This window comes from Hydra vulgaris, chromosome 10 (assembly GCF_038396675.1).
Source record: "Hydra vulgaris chromosome 10, alternate assembly HydraT2T_AEP".
Classification (NCBI taxonomy): domain Eukaryota; kingdom Metazoa; phylum Cnidaria; class Hydrozoa; order Anthoathecata; family Hydridae; genus Hydra; species Hydra vulgaris.
In genome coordinates this window covers 16,665,601-16,691,029 of record NC_088929.1, presented here as the reverse complement: position 1 = coordinate 16,691,029, position 25,429 = coordinate 16,665,601, and the positions used below count along the sequence as shown (strand labels likewise).

General features: G+C 26.2%; 1 protein-coding gene across 3 annotated transcripts; it reads left to right on the top strand.

Annotated features, from left to right (window-relative positions):
- Nucleotides 1-694: 694 nt before the first annotated feature.
- LOC136085814 (bicaudal D-related protein homolog) lies at nt 695-22,302 on the top strand. 3 transcript variants are annotated; one of them, XR_010641194.1, is made up of 6 exons: nt 699-1,283; nt 14,780-14,938; nt 15,049-15,365; nt 16,454-16,590; nt 21,819-21,986; nt 22,113-22,302. XR_010641194.1 is itself a non-coding variant. In XM_065807386.1 (5 exons), exons 2-4 carry the CDS (start codon nt 15,284-15,286, stop codon nt 21,831-21,833), a joined length of 234 nt encoding a protein of 77 aa, XP_065663458.1. In that variant the 5' UTR covers nt 734-1,283; nt 14,780-15,283; the 3' UTR covers nt 21,834-21,986; nt 22,113-22,302. The 3 variants fall into 3 exon arrangements, 1 of the variants encoding a protein (XP_065663458.1); XR_010641195.1 differs by having other exon boundaries at nt 695-1,283; nt 14,780-15,365; nt 21,892-21,986; XM_065807386.1 differs by having other exon boundaries at nt 734-1,283; nt 14,780-15,365.
- The last annotated feature ends 3,127 nt before the right edge of the window (nt 22,303-25,429 follow it).

Below are 25,429 nucleotides of genomic sequence, written 5' to 3'. Positions count from 1 at the left end.
CTTTAATAATTTCAAATCCTAAAAGAAAAATTGTGTGCAACACTTCGCCGCTAGAATTAACTCCGATTAAAAGTTGACAAAACTGATTGATTTTGTACTTTTGAACTATGATAATTAGCCAACCGCACAGTGTCACGCAACTTTTTTATATTTTTTGGAGAGAGCTTTTGGGTTACGTCTGATATTAACTACAAAAGCTATGTGCAACTTATTGCCTTGCCAAAAAAATGGGTTCAAAGGTGGCAAAAACTAAATTTCTAAAAATTTTTAAAAAAATCGCAAAAATTTAAGCCCAGATTCCGAGTGAACGAAACATTTTTGAAAATTTTTTTTTTCCCCAACAGGTTTTCTCTATATTCTGATCAATATATAAAAAATTCAAGCAATTTGGAGGAGGTCACTTCCACAGTTTCAGGAATTTGCCTGATTCTTAGAAAAAACGGCTCTTAAGTATGAAATTTTAATGTTTATTGGTAAAAAAAAAAAAAAAAAAAGTATTCTTCTGATATGGTTGCTAGAGCATTTATGTACTTTTCACTGTCAAGAACCCGTTGTCATCCCGTTGTTCTTTTTAGTAGTAAAAACTAATGTGGACTACCAAGTTGTGGCATCATTTGCAATTTCGTGCGTCATTGCAAATGACGCACGAAAAGCGGCATCAAAAATATCAAAAATATCATATCAAAAATATGGAAGCTTCTGGAAAAAAAAATTAATATAATATTTTGTAAAATAAAAAATTGAAGTTGAAACCTGAATCTCATTATCTTTTATTTCCCGGTATTTGATTCGAAAAATAGATGAATTTTTTATTATATAGATTATTAATTTTTTATTGATGCTACTAATAACACATGGGTGTATAAACTATGGGTGTTAGTCTTAAGCGCCATTTAGTCTTTCGGCTTCAACAAAGTTAAAGACTCTGCACTCATATGTATAGACTAATTTTGTTAAAGATGTGCTAATTTTATATTTTTAGGTTTTTAGAGTATGAGTGCATTTTATGAAATCAAGTGCCAACGCTACCATGTACTTTAATTTTATTTCAATGAAAACTAGATGTAAATTTAGTTATAAAAGGTTTACTGTTTTCTCTGTCCTGACTCGTCCTCAACAAAAAAGTATCAGTTTTCGATATAAATTTACTTATATAAAATATTTTTAAATAATGGCTATTTGAATGCTTTCTTAATCTCAAGTTTGACCAGCAATTGCACAGTGGTTAGAGTTCTGAGATCTCTAGAGTCCTAAGTTCTTATACCCAAAAGATCTGCGATATGGTAAGATGAATTTTTGAAGCAACTTAATAACTAATAATAAAAACTAATGAAAAATTTTTTAAAAAAGGGATATTTTTATTTTAAAATACTGTTTAGATTAAATGATATTGAATCAAAAAGAATTTTCTTTGGGTGGCTTGACCACGCTAACAGTTTTATAATAGATTTCAAAAAAAATTAATTAAATATACAGAAAATGAGAGCATTTCTATCATGAAGCATCTCAAATGTTAGAATCATACTTCACTCGTACTAATTTTTTAAATTTACTTAGAACTAAAATTGTAAAGTATCAAAATAAAGTATTAGACATTATCTCAAAAACAAATTAAACTCTACTACATGGCTACTATTACTAGGGAGAAAAGTAATGGTCCAAAAAAGGGTCTTTGAAAAGAAAAATTTATGTAAATTGAATTGGCAAATAGGTACTCTAAAAATTAAATATGTTCTTTATACACTCCTAGAGTTATAATAATATGTATGTTCAAATTTATATCAATGAAAAGCTTTTTGGAAATCTGGAATAAGATAATAAAAGTATCTGGAATTCAGGATATACCCAGCAAAAGATAAATTCTGAAGATACTAAAAATAGTCTTAACACTTTAGCTCTTAACCGTCCTCAGCTGCAGGAGTTTATTTGTGGATTCCATTTATTGTTTAATGATGTTAGAAAAATGAACAATAAGTTTATTCAAGGTTTTATTGTAGCAAAAGAGATATCCCTCAAAGTTTTGTTTTTGTAGTAATTTCAATAAAGTCTAAAAATATTTTCCTAAAAGTATGACCAAAACAAAGCTTGAAAACTGCCAAAAAATGTGTACATTATGTTTAATGCTTCAAACAATATAATTTTTAATGTGCTAGAAAATATTACATTTAAAATTGTTTATTTTTATTTACTGATTATAAAATCAAACTTAAATAGTGGCAACAACAATTGCATTTATTTACTTATAGATAATTTAAATCTTATTGGTTTTTTAATTTCATATGAAAAGAAGATTTAATAGTTTTTTCTAAATAGTTGATTTCTACTTTCAAAGTAACTTTGGATGAACAACTCAGCTTTTACATCTTAAACAACTTTAAAATGCATTCTACAAAATAGAGTGCTCAATGTTCTTAAAAGAACAGAGCAATTATAAATTAGTAGAAAATCACTTAACAATAAAATGAAAATATAATGAAAATATAAAATTTTCTGTTAAGTGATATATATATATATATATATATATATATATATATATATATATATATATATATATATATCTATATATATATATATATATATATATATATATATATATATATATATATATATATATAGAACCCTTAGATGTTGTCTGAAAGTTTTTTCCATATTTTGTTGACAAAAAGTAAAAATTAAAATGCAAGACCGGAATTTCTTTTTGTAAAAATGATAGACTGCCTGCCCCAACCAAACCCTCAGTCGATGTAGCAGCACTCCCTTGCGGGTCAGGCAATTTGTCAGTCGATGTAGCAGCACTCCCTTGCGAGTCAGGCTATTTGTCAGTCGATGTAGCAGCACTCCCTTGCGAGTCAGGCTATTTGTCAGTCGATGTTGCAGCACTCCCTTGCGAGTCAGGCTATAAGATAGTCGATGTAGCAACACTCCGCGCATGATTTACAGTAAAAAAAATAAAAATAAAAACATTTTATTAAAGAAAATAAAAATAAAAACATTTTATTAAAAAAAAAAAAAAAAAAAACATTGTTTATATTGTTAAAAACATTCAGAATGTTTTTAAAAACATTCTGGTCAATTAAATTTGTGTTTTTGTGGTTTTTTTATATAACAATTAATTCGTAATTAAATTAATGGTTTTGACTTTCGTCCAAAACGAAAATGTTGGACGAAAGTCAAAAGTAATTAAAAGCGACGTATGTGTTGGCGTAAGAATCACTTATTTCCTTCCGCTCTTCCCAAAGCCAACAAACTATAGATCTATATATATATATATATATATATATATATATATATATATATATATATATATATATATATATATATATATATATATATATATATAAACGAACAATAAGTGGCTTTTTCTTGCGTAAATTATGCACAATAGGGAGACACTTACAATGAATATATATATATATATATATATATTATATATATATACATATATATTCTTGTTTTGATAACGTAATAATAATAAATTTTTTCGATTGGAGAGTGATCAATATTAAGTGAAATAGTCTCAAAATAGATCAATAAATAAATAAAAAAGTAAGATGGAAAAAAAAAAACTGTTCTACGGTACTTAAAGTTTCATGCCGTTTGCAGCACTCATCAGCCATATATTTAAGTCAAGAAAAATCCGATCAAAAATACAACTAAAAAACATTACAAAATTCAAAAAAAACAATAGAATGAGTTCTGACGTCAAATAATAATAATCATAATATCAATCAATCAATATATTCTGAATTACATGATTTTACAATTCAAGGATGTTTACAAATAGTATAATTATTAATGATGCATAAACACCTAATAATAATGAATAATATATAAGAATAAAATAATAACAACTCAAAAAACCATATTGTTAACAATAGTAATAATATTAATAATAACTATAATAATAAAAATGGTATTAATAACAATAAAAATAATGATATTAATAAAAATAATGATATTAATAAAAATAATGGTATTATTAAAAAAAAATGATATTAATAAAAATAAAGGTAATAACAATAATAACAATGATAATAATAACATGGTATATTTAAATATATCTATACTTATTTCAATACGCACATACATACATATACATACACATTCACACACATATTAACACATACATACACATATACACAAATTTGTACGCATATTTATACCCATACATGCATACGCACATACACAATCGTTGTACAAGGACGTCATACGTCAATCGTTGTACAAGGACGACAAAAAAGCTGTACATAAATGAAAAGATTATTATTAAAAAATAATAAATAAATAAAATATTCAAGAGAGAGATAAAATATACAAGAGTATTTTTAATAAGATGATTAACAGTGATATATTGCTTTTAATAATGTATTATTCTAGTAGCAATCCAGATAGTATTTTTTTAATTTATTGAAAATTATATCGAGAAATTGAGTTTTCAGTTTTAAAAGATTGAGGGAGATTGTTCCAAGATTTGATGCACTGATGTTTAATTGATTTGCTGCCAAATTTTATTGTCCTAGTATGTTCTACAAAGATATTGTTGCATGAAGAGGATCTTAGGAAGTGAGAATGTTTGTTACATATTTGAAGGAAAAAGTTGTTGAAAAAAATTGGAAGTTTATCATAAAGACAATCCCACACAAATAAACAATTTAAATAAGTAATATTGTTGTTCAGCCCAAGTATTTTAGATAATTTATACAGCAGAGAAACATTGTCAAATAGGAAATTTTGAAAGTGAATAATTTTAAGGACTTTGTTTTGAAGTGAAACTAGTTGGTTTAAGGGACCTTTTTTTTTACCCCAAATCTGACACGCATACCTAAGGTGTGATTCAAATATGGCATGATAAATACTCATAAGTGTTTTAAAATTTACGAAATGTCTGATCTTGGCTAACATTCCAACTGATCGGCCTGTAAGTAAGTTTGATGGTACTTGAAAGAAAGACTCTCATCCAGCCAAACTCCAAGGCACTTCACAGTTTTTGACGAAGTTAATATTTTTCCATTAATTTTAAAAGTGCATTGTTCCTTATTTTTTTGGTTTTTAGTTTTAAAGACAACTATTTTAGTTTTTGTAGCGTTTAGTGAGATTTTATTTGCTCTAAGCCAATTAATAACAGAAAATATGGCCTCATTAGTTTTTAACTGCATTTTTTTAAGCGAATCTTCAACAATTAACAGGTTAATGTCATCTGTGAAATGGTATATTAAAACATAATTAATGCATGTGTTTAGTTCGTTGATGTATACAAGGAAAAGCAGAGGCCCCAATATTGACCCTTGTGGGACTCCCAAAATTATATTTGTTTTGGTTAATGAAGATGTTTCCTTAACTGTAACGTATTGAAATCTGTTATTTAAGTATGATTTAAACCTCTAAGTGGAATTCCAGGTACACCATAGTATTGTAATTTGGAAAGAGTATCGTGATTTACTGTGTCGAATGCTTTTTGCAGGTCGAAAAAAATCACCACAAACAAATTTATTTTTATCAAGGGCATTTCTTATAGTTTCTGTAAAATCTGGAATAATGTTAGCAATCTTAAAAACGTCAGGAAAAATTCCTTTTTTATATGAGTTATTAACTATTTTAGAGATTGGTTCAAATAAAATTTTTGACGATAGTTTAAGAATTGAAGTCAGAAGACTATTAGGACCAATGCTTTTCCAATTATTCATCACAGAAATAATTGTTTCAATTTCTTCTTTTGTTACAGGTGAAAGGAAAAATGAGTTAAAGTTTGGGATTTTAAGAAAATTGTTAAATTTATTAATTGATGGTTCAATTTTTTCAGAAATATTCACTGATATATTTAAAAAATAATCATTAAATGAATTAGCAATAGTTTTATTATCAATAATTAAGTTGTTATTGATCATAAGATCAATAGACTGTTTTTTTGTGAAGCTGTTGTTAATATCTATTATTTCTCTAATTCCTCTCCATGTATTTTTCATATTGTGTAAACTGTTTTGAAAGAAAATTCAATAAAAGTTTTTTTTGATAACTGATTTTATTTCTGTATCCCTTAAATAAATTAAATTTTGTGTACAGTTTATCTTTTATTTTAATTGACTTCAAAATGCCTTGAGTTATCCACGGCTTACCTTTAGATTTAATTTGTCTTTTTGTAAGAGGTTTTAATGACGCATGTATATTAAGAATATTTTCAAAATTTTGCATGAATAATTTAACAGATTGATTAGGGTCATCTTCTTCTTTTATTAATTGGGACCAAGGAATACTCTTAACATCATCTAGAAAAGCATCATTGTTGAACCTTTGAAAACACCTTCTGGATATCTTTTCCGTTGTATATTTGGAGTGAAAACTTGGGATTTGTACAAATTGTGCTAAATGATCTGAAATGGAAATTATTAGGTTACCTGGTATAATGTTGTTAGAGTGAAAATTAATGAAAATGTTATCAGTAAGAGTTTTTAAATTTACATTGGCTCTCGTTGGCAATGAAATGTAAAGGAAAAAAGCATTTGAACACGTATTATTAATGAAAAATGATATTTCAGGTGAGTTTTCATAATCAAGAAGAATAATGTTGAAGTCACCCATAAGCATAACATTTTTATTTTCTTTTGTAAGTTTTTCCAATAAATTAATAAGAAAATTTTTATTAAAATCATTAATTGACATGCAAGGGTGAGAGTAGATACAACCAACGATTGTATTTTTTCCTTTAGGATCTATTATTTCTATAAAAACTGATTCAAGTTCATGTGCTTTGTACAATAGAAGGTCATCTCTCTTTTTATATATAGAAGTAGAATTAATGTAAAGTAGGGCACCACCACAACTGGACTCAGTTGGTGTATGTTCTATCACATAGTTTTCAATTTCTACATTACTTATAGGTAATAAATGTTGTTTCAGCCGTGTCTTAGACACAGAAATAACACATGGAGGAAATTTTAAGGAACTAATTAAAGATTTTAACTTATGTATATGAAAAGAAAGTAAGGAAAAGCGAGAGGTTCCGAGTTCGATTCCCACCACGTCCCTGGTAGTACCGCGCTCAACTTGTTTCTCCGCGCAGCGGCCTTGTTTGTCAAGGTTCGTGTTTCGGAGTTATAGAGTTGAGAGAGGGTTATAACCACAAGTAGCCTCCTCATCTGTAGTGGCCTTCTCGGCCTTGGGGAGGTGAATTACAAAAAAAAAAAGACAATTGTTTACTTTGTTTAGACATTTAAACAAATAATTGAGATCAGGGGAATTAGTTGAAATATTTAAATTAAGTATTTTAATTGATCTAGGTTGAGGATCACAAACAATACAAAACCAGGTCTGTGGATCAGAAATTAAATCAGAATACTATTTACTACTAATATTATTGCATTTGATGTGTACCCAGCAGTTACATTTGTCACACTGAGTAGATTTGTGATTTTTAGCGACATTTTTGTGGTATACAATGCAAGGAAAACTTTCCATAATAGAGTTTATTGAATGAGTGTTAAAGTTTATTGAATGAGTGTTAAAGTGTTAAAGTTAATGTATTGTTATGTATAAGATTTAAACGTAACTATATAAAAGAATCAAATGCTAAACTAATTATAATTTAAAGTATTTAATAAGAAAAAAAACTAAAGCTAATGTTATAATAAATAATGTTTATAATAATTTAATTAAGTTACATATTTAGCAGTATTTTATTATTAATTAATAATAAAATACTAGGTATAATAACAAATAGGTAAATAACACATAAAAACATTCAACTAGGATAGATTATATTTATATATATATACATATAACAACGAATAAATAATATAGTAGTTAATAATATAATAGTAGATTATCTGTCAATAAGTAAACAATAAATTATAACATTGTATAATTAAAAAGATAGAATCATAAAATAATATTTAAACTAAAGTAATATAAATCAATATTAAATAATACTTATAATGATATTATTCTAATAAATCTATGCAGTTGCAAATAAAGTTATATAGTAATGATAAAAAAATATATAAAAATAAATATGTAGTAATAACTATAAAAATATATAATAATAAATATTTAATAATAATAAAAAAAATATATTAGTAATAAATTTTAAATAAAATGAATACAATTAGCTATGATAAATAAGATAATGAGAAATATAAATAGTAATAAAATAAGTATGAATTAAAATATACAAACAGACAAACAGATGATAACAATTTTAATCATGAAAAAAAGTTCTAAAAGTATAAAAACAACCGATCTAGCTGTTCTTTTATTTTTTCTTCTTTTATTTCTTCTTAACTTGCTAATTTTTTTTTTCTTTACAAGTCTTTCTTATTTATTTACTTTATTATTTTGTTTACTCTTTCTTTTTCTTTTTCACTTTTTTAAGTGTTCTTTTTTTTTTTTTTAATTCAAGTTTTTTTTTTTTTTTTTTTTTTATATTATTTCTCATTTTCTTTTTCTTACACTTCTTTCTTTATTTCTTTTTTTTTTTACTCTCCTTTTTTGTTTGTTTGTTTGTATGTTCTTTAAATAAGTTTATTTATGTATACAAAATAAATAATTATTTACTTGTTATCATAATTTTATCTTTAATATTTATATTTGTCTTTTCTTTTCTTTTTCTCTATTACCGTTAAAAAAATGCGATCTTAATTTAAAAGGAGTCTCACTTATCCCAATGTAGGATTTTTCATTAGAAGATGAGATTATCAGTTGTAAATAAATATGTATACATATGTAGATACATACATAAATAAACATAATTTTTTGTAGTAAATATGTTTGTCGTATATAGTAGAATAAATGCTGCTATGGTTATCCCTGATGGCATCAACGATCATTTTTCTATTACTTTTATGAATTTCAGCTATGAAGCATCAGTGATGCTTCATAGCTGAAATTCACAAAAGTAATAGAAAAATGATTGTTGATTGAAAATGAATTTGATTCGGCCAGACCAAAATTTTTGTTAAAATTAATGGCCGAATCAATTTTGATGATAATTTTGATCTGCTTTGAAAAAAACGATCCATGATTTTATTTTGATATTTGCACACAAATTTTCCAGACAAAAATCGTTAAAATTTATGATTTGTGAAAATAATTTTTTCAGTTCAGCTATTTTTGGTTTTTTAAAGTTTAAGTTATAAAAGTTAAATTAAAGTATAAAAAATGTAAAAGAGTAACAAGGGAGGTTGGAATGAAAGGGGGTTGGGACTTCAGTCCAGATCTAATAGACTAGGGGACGGGGAGGGGTAGGTTAATTAAAGGAGGAAGGAGGGAGGAGGGAAGTTTTTTCATAATTTCCAAAATAAAAAAGTAAAAAAATTTTTAAACTATTTAATTCTAGCGTGACTTGCAGTCAAATGTGCATTTTCTAAAAGCTGTTTTATCATAGTTTCAATTGGGTTTAGTATGATGATAAAACTTTTATACTTTGGTAAGAAATAAATCAAAAGCTCATTTTTGAAAAATTGTGTTTTAATAGGTCAACAATTTTTAAAGCCTATTTATACTAATTTTTTTTGTTTTATGAAATAGTTATTTTCAAATTTTGAAGGCCAATTTTTGATTTTAATTTTGAGATAAAAATTTGTTGTTTATAACAAGTGGTAATTGATAAACAGTGAAGAGGGGTCTTAATAAGCTTAGGATGAGTGGTTAAATTTTTCGAAAATAGATAATCGTCTATTTTCGTCTAAAAAAATTTCTTATAATTGTGAAATTATAAGAAATTTTTTTTCGTATTTTGTTGCAAAGTCTCTAACTAAGTAAATTAAAATTATATTACGCTGATTTTTTTTTTTTTTTTAATTTTAGGTTTAGAAGTGCAACTATTCATGAAAAATTAATTGAAAATGTTCTTGAACTTTTAAATGACGGCGACTGACATTAACCATGTAGCCTACATGTGTAATTTGGAATTAGTAAAAATATAAGATCTTAGCTTTGAGGTATATTTTTTTATTATTGATTGCTATGGGTACCTTATTTTTTATAGCAACAAGCTTTTTGTTGTCATATTCAGTTTTATACAAAGTTCATAAAATACTCCGTATTTGCACGAATGTTAAATATAACTGTGAATTTAATATATTGCAACAAATTTCATCTATAAATTAAAGTAGCGTAAACCAGTGGCTTAGGAATGTCAAGAATGTTAGGTGGGCTAAAAAAATTAAGATGGCTAAATCAGCCAGAATTAAAATTAGAATGAAAAATGGGAGTTTTGGGTTGGTTGGGGGGGGTAGGGTTTGTCTCTTAGCCCCCTGTTTCTATGCCAGTGTGGTAAACATTATATTACATTTATAGCAAAGATAAAACATTGTAATTCTAAATTAAAACAACAAAATTATTCTAATAAAGAATGTAACTAAGATATCATGTTTAAAGCCTGACAATTTTAATAGTTGAATTGCTTTATGTGAAAGTTGAATTTTATTAGAATTTGATACTGGTTTTCTCAAACTGCTAATATATGGATCAGATGAGTCTTAGTATGCCTTTATTATTCTTCACTCTGGACATTTTACGACTAAAATGTTTACGATTTTTTTTAAAAAGTTTGTTTGTTGCTTCTTAAGCTTCTTCTGATAACATGCCTATTGGAAGAGATATTCTTCTTATAACTGAAAGACCATGAAAAAAAATTTTATGAATACTTGCTGGCATGTAATACCATGGAAATAAATTTACATACGTGCGAGCAACTTGTAAAAACAATACTCTTAGAATTTATCAGCATCATCATCTAGACCACAGGATAATGTACACAGGATGCCAAAGAAGTTGACAAGAATAGATTTTGGTAAACCAATTATGTTAGATGCATCTTTTAAGATTTTCTAAAGAAGCGGCGTGCAGTGTTGCCATCATTACTAGTGCCAGAGCCATTAGCTTTAGGCATGTCAACAACCAAACTAAGTTCTTCCATTAATTTGTGTTGAAATTCATTCTTCTTTTTTTTTTACAGACTTGTTTTTTTCTCTTCTTGTTTTTCAACAGCTTATTTTAAATTTTTCGGCAGCATGTAAAAAGCATTCCATGCACTTTATCCAGGCATGTTATGTTGACAAGTCATACTTAAGTTCATTCTGTAAATCTTTACTTTTTTTTGGCATGCATTGTTGTTGTTCATCTTGGATGGAGTTATTCCACACACTGGGCAACATTGAGCTGAATTTGATTTTTAGACAGTGCATTAGTAACCTTTCCATCTATCATGGTTAATTCTAATATATGTTGCACCGTTAAACCATCTGCTAAGACTGTTAACTCAAGATTTTGACTTTTAATGAACTGTTCCTCTGCTTTGATGACTTTATTTGTTTCTTTTACATATCTAAACCTTATTGGTCTACATAACATTGTTGAAGAAAAGGATGCGGATTAAGCCAGATTACTTTTTTTCTGTACCAATAAATCCACTTAACTCTAATGGAACAAAGCAGGTAATAAACAGGCTTCCTTGTTTAGCGCAAATTGTTTGTATATTGCCTCACCTATTGCACCATCAAAACCAACTTTTTATCTTAAAGTTTATCTTGATACGCAACTTTGTGAAAGAGCATTACTTTGTAAAGAGACCAATCTTAATGCAGTATGATTTAAGAGACTCTGCATATTACCTGATGCTGAATAACTGTCAACACCCCAAGTTTCTATATCTGGATAGCATTGTTTCTTAGATTCTTTAACATTATTATATGCTGGATACAAGTTATGGTGGTCTTTAATTGCTGCTGCAAATCTTATAAGTTGATATGCATTTTTAGTCAACCCACAATCTAAAATTAAAGCAAGCGCTTCATCAGCTGAAAATAATTTTGCGCCTGGTAAACTTCCTATTTTTTTACATTTTTTACTTGCAGAAAATAATAATTCTTCTGGTGTACTTTCTTTCACCTAACTGCTTATTCTTCTTTGTTTTGTTTAAATTATTGAAATTATTTTTTTGTCTTCCGCCTTTTTTTAACTTTATAGTGTTTGCATATAAGTCTTTATCTAACCAGGAGTTAAATTTCTTTTCAGAAAAAAATTATTTCTTTTGCATCTATTCCATTTTCTTTTATACAACACAATAAATTGATCCAGTTTTAAACTATTACCACCAATATATGTACTTAAAATATTATTGATATCTTTAAATAAAATACTCAAATTGTTTTCTCTTATATAATGGTGTAATTCACATTTTTTCATTTACTAAAATAAAAACTAGACTGTACATTTCATAAATACTTTGTACATGAATTTATATAAGAGTTACTATACGAAAAAATATTGTAATTACCTTAAAAGCATTGCCTAATTTTTATAAACTTTTGATAAATATTTTTTTGACAAACTTTTAATTAAATAATTTGGTCAATTACTTTTATTGTTTGTAAAACCACAAAAAAAATATGTTTTCAATAGCAGATGTTTAACTGCGACAGAGGTAACTTATGATTTATGAACTTGTTTTTTAAAGAATAAAATGCAATAGGACTTAGTTTATATTATTACAAAATAACAAGATAAAAATAATAATTTTCATATTTTGATCTTTAGCTAGGTTTAGCAATGGCCCAGGTAGTGGACAAAACTGTTTTTTTCAAGTGTGGCAATCGATAAATATTAAGAAATATAGAAACAATAAGAAATATAAGTACCAAATGTACTGTACACAGTAGGGGAGACCGGGGCTAGTTGGCCGCAGGGGTAAGTTGACGAACTGCGTTTATCTTTAGAGCCTTTCATCAGAAAGTGACAAAAATTACTCAGAAACTTCCTCATTGACCATTTCATCATTCACTGTAGTATTGTCAGGATTTGCGCATGCGCATGGGAGATATTGAGATTTATGCGTTTTTTGGACAAAAACGTAACTTTTAGAACATCGCTTCCTTTTTACTTTACAAAGAAAATATTAAGTCGTATGAAAAAAAAATTATTGTAAAAGTTCCAGTCACAATTGGTTTACTATATCCAGTCGGACTTTTTTTTCAAAGCTGCCGTTTTTCAGGATCTATAGACTGTTTATTAAAAAAAAAGCTTTCGGGGTAAGTTGACAAATTTTTTACGGGGTAAGTTGGCTCATAGCATTTACTATGGAAAAAAATATTTATTTTTATAAAATTATTTTTTTTAATTTTTTTTATTTTAAACAATATTGAAAATATTTATTCTTACAATAAAATTAAAAAAAAATTTTGTTTAGTTTTTTTTTCCACAGATAAAAGGTGGGTTACTGTTTGGCTTTTATACAGACTAATATTTGGTACCAGCTAAAAGTAATATTAAATTTTGGGATAAAATTGTTGCAAAAATTAATTTTAAAAAAATTTCTATTAATTTTGCACTTAATAGTGCATTAATAATCATTTTTATAGTTTGCGCCAACTTACCCCGTGGTGGGGTAAGTTTTGCGCAAATTTTTTTTGAGGGTCCGGAAAAGCCCCAAGAATTTTTTTTTTAAAATAAATGCAAATTTTATAAGATACCCTAATCCATACTCTTTAAGACTACACTTTAATATTTTTAAAAAAATGTACTGTTAGGGCTACAGAGCTCATAGAGTAAAAACCGAGCCAACTAGCCCCGGTCTCCCCTACATATAAACACTACAACTACTAGCATAGGTTATCATAGCACTAACAAGGTTGTTGCTATGCAAAATTAGGTATCCATAGCAACCAAATAAAAAAATACTACTTTCATAAGTAACATTGACTCCACATAAATATGCATAACAAGTATAAATACACATAAGTAGTGAAAATAGCATAAATAAAAAACCAGCAACTCCCAAAATTAACTTGTTGCTATACAAAATAAGGTATCCATAGCATACATAGATTTACTTAAGGGTACTGCTGCGGTTGAAAATATATATGTAAAGGATTAGTGTTGTAAATAGTTATTCGCAGTCAGATAATAATACAATAATATAAGTTTTAAAAAACAGTAATTCATTAGTGTCTCTGGGAAACCTTTACGAACTCCCCACAAGGGAGCAATTTTTCAAAAAATTGAGTTTTTCTAACATTCCGATTCTTTATTGAAAAAGGTGCAAACCTAACTATGTTATTATGAATAAAAAAAATTGTTTATCATCTTTATATTTACGATGACAAAAGTATATCCAAAAAATACTTCTTATAAATTATTATTGTAAATTATTTTTTATCAAAACAATTAAAAAGTGACTAAACGTCTTTTAGAAAAACGCTCTTCAATTCTGAAAGAATATAATGTTGTCAAAGCTGTCACCCTTTTGCGTAAATGCTGTAACTTGTAGCTTATGTTACCTTGACGTTTAGCTGCAATTAAGAATAGAAACATTACCAAATAATTGTTTGGTACTACGCTATCATTTTGTTAGTCGTCAGGCTCGGAAATTTCTTTCAATTCTAGGACTTGCTGTTAATATTGTCTCAACGTTACTTTAAAAAAAAATGTTGCCTTTTTTTGTATTGTAATAGACTGTAAAACGTTATTTTATTACAATACGTTTTGTATTATAATAGGCTAAAAAACGTTAGTCAGACGACTAATGTTTCATTAGTCGTCAGACGTTAAGCTAAAATATTTTTATTAGACTTTATTAAACTAATGGAATCTAAACTAAACTAATATTACTTTAAATTTTATGCGCTATTTTTATTCATACTTTATCTATTTTCTGAAATAAGTGATAAGACCATTTTTTCTTCTTTAGAGCACCTAAATAACTAATTAAATAAATTTAAAAAAAAACTTAATTCTTCGAAATGTATATATTCGTAATATTATGTATTATATTTATTTATATTATTAGGATATGATCGTTGGAAATGCAAATCTGTCTTCAATCTTTTGAAAAGTTTTTTAATGAGTCTAGAAAAAGGATTTCAAAAGAATAAAATGAAATTTATTTGCCAAATTAGGCTGAGTCGTTACATTTTTTTCTCCTACGCAATTTGTAATATATTATTACGTGAGGCATACATTATATTATATATTCTTATTATATAATATTTCTGATTTACTTATTGTATAGTACATTAGATTTACTCTAACTACTTATTTAGACTTTTAACTTTATAGATTACTTGGGTTTGAGAAAGCAAGAAAAAAACTCGATCGAAGATAAAGTTTTTGGTATATTTTTGTTTAAAAATAGAATATTCATTTGTGGCGTAACTGAAAAGCAATACTTAAGCAATAATTAATAACTTTGTTATTATATTTTTGCAAAGAAAATAATTGACCAAAGTTAAAGTTAGAGTGCAACTAGTTATCTTTTAAATGTATTATTGAGCAAATTACTAAAAGAACTGTCATGATAACGGATGAAGAGGAAACCTATAATATTAGTTTGAAATCTTCTGATAAACATAATCAAAACATGTGTATTGAAAGAGGTATGTATGTTTTTTCATTATACAAATAACTGTAATAAGGTTGTTTTTTCTTTTTTTTTTTATATATATATATGTATTTTACAAATTGATATAAAAACATGAAATAAAAAAACCACCAAAATTTATTAATCAGATGACACATTATTGTAACTTCAGTATAAGTTTTGTTTGACTTTTTTAATGTGAAAATAAAATTATTCTATGAACTGAAAATTCATTAAGTAACAATTTATTTGAAATTTTGAATTTATTTTAAAGTAAATATTCTAATAAACTTTTAAAGATACAATTTATTATAACTTTGCATGGAAAATCAAAAATAAGCAACAAGAAAAGTTAAGTAAATATATTAGTTGAATCAAACTATTTTCCTTGATACTTTGTAGGGGTTGGTATTAGATAATTATCTTGATTAAACATGTGGATATTTAATAGCAAAAACAAGGTAGAAATGAAAATACTTAAACTAAGCATAGCACAAATTAATATTTTTGTTTTGTCTTGCTTATTGTCTGTATTTTTTTAATTATGGCAACTAATCATAAAATCTACCAGCTAATCAAATAAAATCTACCAACGCAATAAATTTTTTGAAAAGTTGTATGTATTATATAAGTTGAGAAATTTTTTTTATTATTTTATTCTATTTTTTTTTTTGGCGAGTAAAATTGCAATTAGTTAAAGATAAGAATTAAAAAAAGTGGGAATCATAAAATGACTTGACATAAAGAAACTATCTAGTTATTTATTTTGGTAGATAAAAAAAACTAGCATTTAAATTATCATTATTTAACTTTAATTCAATAACCACTAGATAATAATTTTATATAATGATATAATAATTTATATTTTGTAGTAATTTGAATAATGTCATAATTATTTTATGATATTAATATATATGTTTTTTATATTTATTATCTTATGATATTTATATATGCTTATTATATTTTATCTATATCAATTTTGTATTGATCAAAATATATTATATATAAGTAGTATATAATTATACTACTAAAATATATTCCTAGTTCATTTTTATTAGTTTGTAAAAATGAAAACTATTGTGTTATATTTATTTATAAATGAAGACGTTTACCAACAAATTGCTGAAAAAGATCATTATTTACTTTTGGCTGCAGAGGCAGGGAAAGTGTTGCTAGAAAAAAACAAGCAAATTACTAATTATTATCAAAGGTTACAGAAAGAATATTTACATAAAATTGAGGTAAGGGTTAGTTATATTTATGTTTGATTTTGCTTTTTATAGTTTATATTAATAGTCAATGCTTAATTATATTATGTAAAACTAATTTATGATAAATATTTACATAGTTTAGGTAAAGTTGTTTTTATGTTTGAATTTGTAATTAATTATAGTAATATGTTTTATTCATTATGTAATAAGTTTTAGCATTTAAAATTTATGTATATCACATATATGTACAGAACCCAAGTTAACACTAAAAAAAATCAAATGCAAAAAATTTATTTTAAATGCCCTCTGCCTTCTTCAAAAAAAAAATCTAATTGCAAAAATTTTATTTGAAATCACCTCCACATTCTGCTTTTCAGTAAGGGGATGGGTTAATACAAAACAGCATAAATAAAAAACCAGCAACTCCCAAAAATAACTTGTTGCTATGCAAAATAAGGTATCCATAGCAAACAAATTATAAAAAAAATACCTTCAAAAAAACCACAGACCTCATATTAGTACTCATGCCAAATTTGATGAATATAGCACTAATAATAAATTAGTTATTAGTTTTGTCTAAAAATTTGCCGATCTGGCCCACTTTGCAGCGTCGACCCCGGACCCCTTGGTTCTGAGGACATCAACCTTGGACCTTTTGGTTTAATTTTTGGTTGTTTAATTTTATGTTTGTTTATTATTATTTATATATTAATTTATATTAATTTTAGGTTACTAGAAGTATTTTTGAATCTGCTTCTAGTGTCTCAAATATACCTAGACTTATGCTTTAGACATGACTGTAAATGTGTGTTTAACTTTAGCGCTTTGTATTCAATAGTAACAAATGCACTTTTTTTAAAAAAAATTAAAATAAAAATGAAGCTAATGTGTAACAAAGAATAACAATTTTTAAAAATTAGGTAATACAAATATATCAGGCCAAAACAAAACCTATTTACAACCACAACACCAAAAGAGATTATTGTTTATTACTGTTTTTGGTGATTTAACGAATTCAATATGGAACCATTCCTTGTATAATCCACATTGTATCATTGGTTTTTGGTTGCTTGGCATTCTGCAAGGGCAATATATATCTAAAAACTCTTCTTTTGAAATATGCTGCGAAACTCTTTGCAGCTTAGATGGAAATTGAGGCAATTCTAAATTTTCAAAGGATTTTAAGAAATGTTTTCTCATATCTTTCTGAGATGATGGATGGGTTCTCTGCCAAAAGCAAAGTTCACAAGCATTAGCAAGTGCACAAAATGAACCCAAATTATATTGAACATTTACATACTCAATTTTAATTTTATCAGGAGTGCAGTGTAAAAGATCAGCAACTTGGTTTTTTAAAACAATGTCAACTTATAATACAAGCTGTCATAAACTCTGACAGTCCCCTTAGTGCAGCCTATTGTTGCTATAGTTATCCAATGCATACCATCATAATTCAAACATCGGATAAACTCTTTATCTTTTTGGACCTCTGAACTATTTGTGAATTGTAAAATGAGATCTTGAAACCCTGATATATGAAGAAAAGCATTTTTAGGAATTTGCATTCCAGCATAAATGATTGTGTCATTTAGCCATCCACCATTTATTAAAACATTTGTGTCATTTTCTGAAAGCGTTATGTTTCTAATTTGAGCAAGACCATATTCACCATAAGTGTCTCTTCTTCTACACCAGGACAAATAAGGTTTATTTACGCGTGTTCTATTTGGATGGCAAAAACTTTGGCATACAGAATTCTGTTTGTATTCTGGTTCTAGAACCAAACTGTTTGCAAGGGCATCGTCTTGTAGTAGACCTATTTTTAAATTGACAAACCAAATTCATTGAACCGAGTTAATCTTTAGTCTTAACATCTAAATGAGCGTTAATTATCGGAAATTGTATTACTTCTTTTAAATTCTTGTTTAATGTACCTAGTATAGGCGACTCATTAACAGAACTGCTTGATCTTCAATTAAATCCTCAAAAATATCATTAATAAGTTCATTTTCTGTATAGTTGTAATGGTTATTCCTATTTCCTGGAAGCGAATCAATAAAGATTGCGGGATTTGGAGAAATCACTTTTTCCTCAAAACTCAAATCAGAAACTTTCTGTATTAGAGGAGCTATAATCAACCAAACATCCCAGTCGGCATATCTAGTATTGTAAATACTCGGAGTTTTGATCACGTGTAACATACCGCCGTTGATACCAGAAAAATACGCATTTAGTTTTAGGTTTTGAATTCAATACCACTTATTTATCAAAAAGATGTATTATTTAATATTTGATCAATATCGGATACGATATCGTACCCAATTTTGATCAATTATCAACATATAATGGAAAAACGAAAATCTTTGCTTTAAAGTGCATGCTTAGACTGAAATTGTGAAAGCAAAATTTAAATTAAAAAGGTTTCTCTTGAGAAATTTAGCAAAAAGTTTGTCTGGAATGAAAAGGAATCGTCAGGAATACATAAAAAGTTATATAAAGAGATATCGTTCTGCTAAAGCAGTATCACATATCTCCAATACAGTTACAGTACTTTTTTGCACTAAAAGAGTTACTAAAACTTTATCATAAAAATATTTATTACTACTTTTAAATTTATTTATTTAGTTTTATGAAGTCCTAAATTAATATAATTCAAATATATTTTAAATCCAATCATTTCATACCTCATTTATTTTATTATGTTGATTATTATTTTATTGACATTTCTGTTATGCTATTACCTTTTTTTTGTTCTGTTTTAAAAAATTTAGAAAAATAAATTAAAATTTTGAGCCAACACTGACATTTTATTGTTGCTAAACGTTAAATTTTGTTATAAGGGTTGCAGTTCTTCTATCTGTTTTTTTGTTCTTTATTCAATAAGTATTTGATTTAAATTAAATATGTCTTTATATATGAATATGTATATGAATCTTTTTAAATTTTTTTATGTTATTTTTTAATTTTTTGTTCGCGCAATTCAAGTTATATATGTTTATAGTTTGCATATATATTTATATCATGTTCAAAGTTAAAAAGTTTTTGATAAATATATGTATGTGGTAATATGTGTTATATAATTGTTTTATAAATGTGTCATTAAAATAGTATAAAATGTATCTATTGTGTATATAAATATTATATGAGGTGTATATGTTTTATAAAGTTAAATAAATGTATTGTGTTTTATAGTTATTATATATGTTTATATTATGTTGTTTCCATCTTTTCAAAGTGTGTGACTTGGCAAACGTGTTGAACAAGATTTTGCATAAAGTTGTTATTTATGTTACTAATGTTGTTACATTTGGCTTACCTTTATGTTGATGTCTATTGTTTAAAATTATAAGTGGTTTTATTATTGAAACTCGCTGCTTTTAATCATTCACTAAAAGCCACTCAAGAAAAATCATTTTGCTGTATATACATTTTGTTTATATCTCAATTTGAATTTTTATAAACATGATATACCAACATGAATTTTTTTCTAAAAGCTAATATGAAATAATATTATTTAATAACTACTACTCTCTTATCATGACATCTTATCTCTATCAGATATATTGATTTTCGATTCATATATGATGTTTTACTTTGTATTTACTTATCCATTACATTTTTTCATTTCAGATTTATCATATGATGGATTTATGCGATATAAAAGAACAAATATATGTAAATTTTTATGAATTTTTTAAAAACATTTGCTAATAGTTAGTCAATGTTCAAACTTCAATGTTGCATATGTCATTTTTAAGTAGTTTCTAGGCTTTTCTAAATGTGTTTCTTATTCACATGGTTTTACAAGCAAGTTCTGCAAGCAAATTTTTTTTTAAGCCTTTAAGGAGAATTGGCGTTATTCTTTGTTTAATTTAATTTGTTTAAATATAGTAGTTCTAATTAATAAATGCTTGCTTGTTCTTGGTTTTTTACTTATCTGTTTTCAGATTCTTATAAACTAGGCAACTCAGCTAAGCAAGTTTTGTTTTATTTTTTAGTGCAATTAGAAAGAGCTGAAAGTTATTTTTTAGAGCAATTGATAAGAACTGAAGTGTTTTTTAGTTACTTCACACGGTATAACTGATACTGATTTGAGTAAATTTACTATTTTGTTTTATTTTATATTGGATTTATTTTATATTTGATATATTTTATATTAGATATATATTATATTAGATATATATTATATTAGATATATATTTTATGTATTTAACATGGAAAACTGACTGTAATTTGTTGACATGAAAGTTTATAAACATAAATCTGCCTATATTTCAGTATATTTTATATTTCTCTGTATCTATATAAATATTCTTTCTTAGAAAAAATAACAGAATAGAAAAAATAAATAAATTCCTTTTGAAAGTAGTTGAAAAAAAATGATGATGTTTTTCCATATTTCATTGTGCAAAGTGTACCACTTTATTGTATTGTATTGTTTTAATGAAATAAAATTACAATAACTATTGTATTGTTTTGATGAAAACAATTACAATAACTATTGTAATGTATTACTTTACATTAAAGTAGAAAAGCTAACGTATTTTAACGTATTTATATTCATCTCTGACGAACTTACTATTATTTTTGCTATTTTTTATTTACGGATTTGCAATATATTGCAAATTTTATTTTTTCATATTTAGATTTCGCATCACCTATCTTGTTATGTATTTCTAAGCTCTAAATGGCTGCAAAATATTGCCTGTCTGATGATAGCCTTACTATTATGAAAAATAACATTCATAAATTATTTTATTCAGCCCTTTTATTTTTTCCTCTTGATTTTAATGCTGCAAAGGAACTTAAAATATATGTGAAAATTAACTTTAGTAACACAAACAGTTAAACATAATAATTCTTCTTAAATAAAAATGGTAATGTCTTTTATTACAATAACAATATATTGTTATTGTATTACAAAGACGAATTACAACACAATATTTATTGTTATTGTAGTGGGTCATTACAATACTTTTTTTTTTTTCAAATATTGTTATTGTTTTATAAAGATGAATTGCAATACAATATTTATTGTTATTGTATTACAGAATTACAATAGTTATAAATCACAAGTATTGTTATTGTTTCTAAATTAAGTTAATACAATAACAATAATTATTGTTACTGTTATTGTTTTCATTACAATTGCAATAGTCCTAACCCTAGTAACAATTAACACTTTTAAATTTAAATAATTTTAATTTTTTTTTATAATTCTTATCATAATTATGTTCTTTTTTTCATTTTTTTTTTAGTTTGTCTTCCCTTAGTCATCTCTTGGTTAGTTAGCTTACTGTTGAAACATGGTTTTAATTTTTTTAAATTTAGTATGATATGAAATTTACTCTATTAATCATTAGTCAACAGTTAGAGAGAAGCTTGAGCTTAATTATGAAATGCTGGATAATTAGCTTTTAATCAAGGTAAAAATAATTTTGTTTACTGATAACATAATAAAACCAGTTACTACTATTTACTCCGTGTTTTTTTATGCAATTAGTACTTTTGTAATTAAAAATTGTAATTTTTTTTTTCATGTCTTTTTTTAGGTATTTGCAGGCTTTACTTGACTTTCCTTTTCTGGTACCTGTGTTGTGACAGATTTTAAAAAGAACTCAACTGATGTTAATGCGGTCTTTATGTTGTTAACTATAAGCAATGACGTTGCTGATAGGGAGACAAAGTTATAATATTTATAGATAAATTTGTATTTAATTTTTTAGATAATATATCAAGTTATTAATGTGTTTTTATTGTTATTAATGATTTAATAACTCATAACCCGTATTACGGGTTGCTTACTGCTAGTCATTATCATTGTTATTAATTCATATTAGTTAATAAAATTGTATTGAATATTCTCTGGTTATCGAGTTTTATACGTATTTAAATGCGAGCTTGATACTCAGTAGGCGTCATATTGTATACCTGTCTTTATACGCGTCTGATGTCTATTTTTAATGCGCGTTCGACACGATAAAATGGCTAACATATATTCGTAAATAACGTGTATCCTGGAAAGTTTTAAATGCGCATGTAATACCAGGAAAATATCTTATTTAATATTCTCTGGTTATCGTGCTTTATACGTGTTTACAAGAGTTTCAAATGCGATTTTGATACTCAGTAGGCGTCTTATTGTATACCTGTCTTTATACGCATCTAATGCGTATTTCTAATGCGTGTTCGACACGATACAATGACTAAGATACATACTACAACGATACGTAATTAAACGAATTTCTAATGCGCAGTTACAACTAAATTTGCCGACTGGGATGTTTTGCGATTTTGTAAAATTGTTGAGATGACCGCTAGCGTTATCTCAACAGTTTTACAAAATTGTTGAGATGACACAAGCGGTCAAGAGATTACAAAAATCAACATTATACAGAATTTTTTTCGAAGTCATTTTATATCATTCTACATTCATCCATCATCATAATAAAATAACGTTAAAAATGCAATTATTTTATAGTTTTAATAAATATCTTAATAAAAGATCGCTATCTATAAGTCACAACTTAATTACCAAATTTTAAGGTAGTCATTATGTCGCTAAAGTTTTTTGCATGTTACAGTTTGAGTGCAAGGCATTAATACAATAGGTAAGTTACTTCACTAAAACATTTTTATTAGTATATATTTAATAATTAAACTTCAGCATTGAATAAAGAAAAATTGCCGAACCAATATCCTTTTATCAGCTAAAGTTCAACTTAACAGGAACTCGCTTTAGTCGAACATTCATAAAGTCGAACCATTTTTCTTGGTCCCTTGGAGGTTCGAGTTATCAGGAATTAACTGAACACACACGCATACATATCGTCGCGTTGGTTTGACAAGGTTCAAACTTATTTTTTTTACATTAGAAGAATAGCAAATAAATCGTTTTTTTTTTCTTTTTTATTGTCTAAATAAAAATATTTATATAATAGTTTTTTGTTTATTTATGTATTTTTATACATCAACCAAAAAAAGAGTACATAGACAAATAAAAAAACGATAATATAAATAATTCTAATTAAACATTAAAAAAAAGTTAAAAGATTTTTTATAAATTCTCCTAATATAAAAAATTTCAGTCAGAACATTTTCAAACCAACGTAATATTTATAAAATCAAAACCTTTTTCAAAAATTACTTTAATTTAATTTATTGATGTTTACATAAATTCACTTTCAGGGGTGGGAGCAGAATTTTTTATGGGTAAGACCTATTTTTTGAAGGAAACCACTTTTAGCTGGTAGAGAAGTGGAAAAAGGTGAAGCGGAAGATTAGACGATGAATTTAACACTATTTTATTATAATCTACTTACTACTTATTGATTTCGGTTTTCTATCTAAATTAAACTAATTTAAATTGTTGCCCTGACTTTTTCATTCATAAATTAGACATTAATACTTGTCTAGCTCACTTAACGAAGTGCACCAACGAGAAGGTAAGCCATAGGAGTTAGCACTCCTATGGCTTCTTCTCAATAAGATATTAGTCATGCTGCTTAAAAATAGCGCTCCTTTTCTGCACATTTCTTTATGGTACACGCAGTTAAAAAAGCCTTTTAAATTTATAAAACTAAATCTAGATAATGCAATCTTTAATTTTCCAGATATTACCCCTGCACCACTTTTATGATCTCTACAATTTTGGATATCAAGACAAATGTTATCAATTCACGAGCTTAGAGCTTCTTTTTTCTCTTATTTGAAAAATTTGAGTAATTGACTGTGTTATGTACTTCAAATTAATATTTTTTTACTATACTGAAACCTAAGTTATAATCAAAGAAAAACACAAGTTAAAAAGTTTTATACGTCATTTCCTAAAGTTTTTATTTTTTAAATCGTTTCATCTAAAAACTCTAAAATAGGAAGATACAACAAGATAATTCTAACCTCAGGAAATGCAGAAATCATGTTTCACACATGACTTAAGTCAACTGTACCTATATTTAATAAATTACAAAATGCCTTCACAATCTCTTGTTATAAAATACATTGATACATAGTTAATGTTTCTTATAACAAGAGATTGCTGTTCAAAATTTGAACAAATGATGGCTTTGTCATACAATATAGAAAAATAAACAGAGTATAACCTTTTAACCAGAACAATATGGGTGTTTATATATATATATATATATATATATATATATATATATATATATATATATATATATATATATATATATATATGCACACACAAATTTTTGTATAATATTAGTTTGACTATTTAATTTTTTTCAAGTTATTTTAGAAATTTGATTTATATATTGTTAAAATACTTTAGGTGAAACCTGGGCATCACAGAATATAACCAAAATCTGCGCCTTACTTTACCTCTTTATCTTTTATTGTGATTAAAAATTGCAGTAAAAATGTAACACCTTGAATAGACATCTTGCCACTGTAGATGCCATTTTATCTTTTGTTGGTATTACCTCTTTCCATTAAGAAAAATAGTCACTAATGGTTAAAATATATTTGCTTCCATCATTAACTAGACTGAATGGGCCAATCAAATCTATGCTAACCATATACCAAGGAGCCTTAACCTTTATAGGGTGCATCTTTGGTATTCCACAGTTTAATTTTCAGTTCATTCTCTGGCATATATCTCAAGGTGTTGGCTAAAACATAATTTTAGAAAGGTATATCAATATCTTATGGTAACTATTAGTAAAAAACTAAACTTTAAACATTTATTTTATACTCTATAACACATAATTTATCTAAATTACCAATTCTTGTACATTTTCAACCATTCCACACCATATAAAAAGCTCTTTAATCCTGTACAATGTCCTTGGTCTCCCCATATGACCAGAAGTAGGATAAACATGTTAAGCTTCTAATTTTTTTTTCT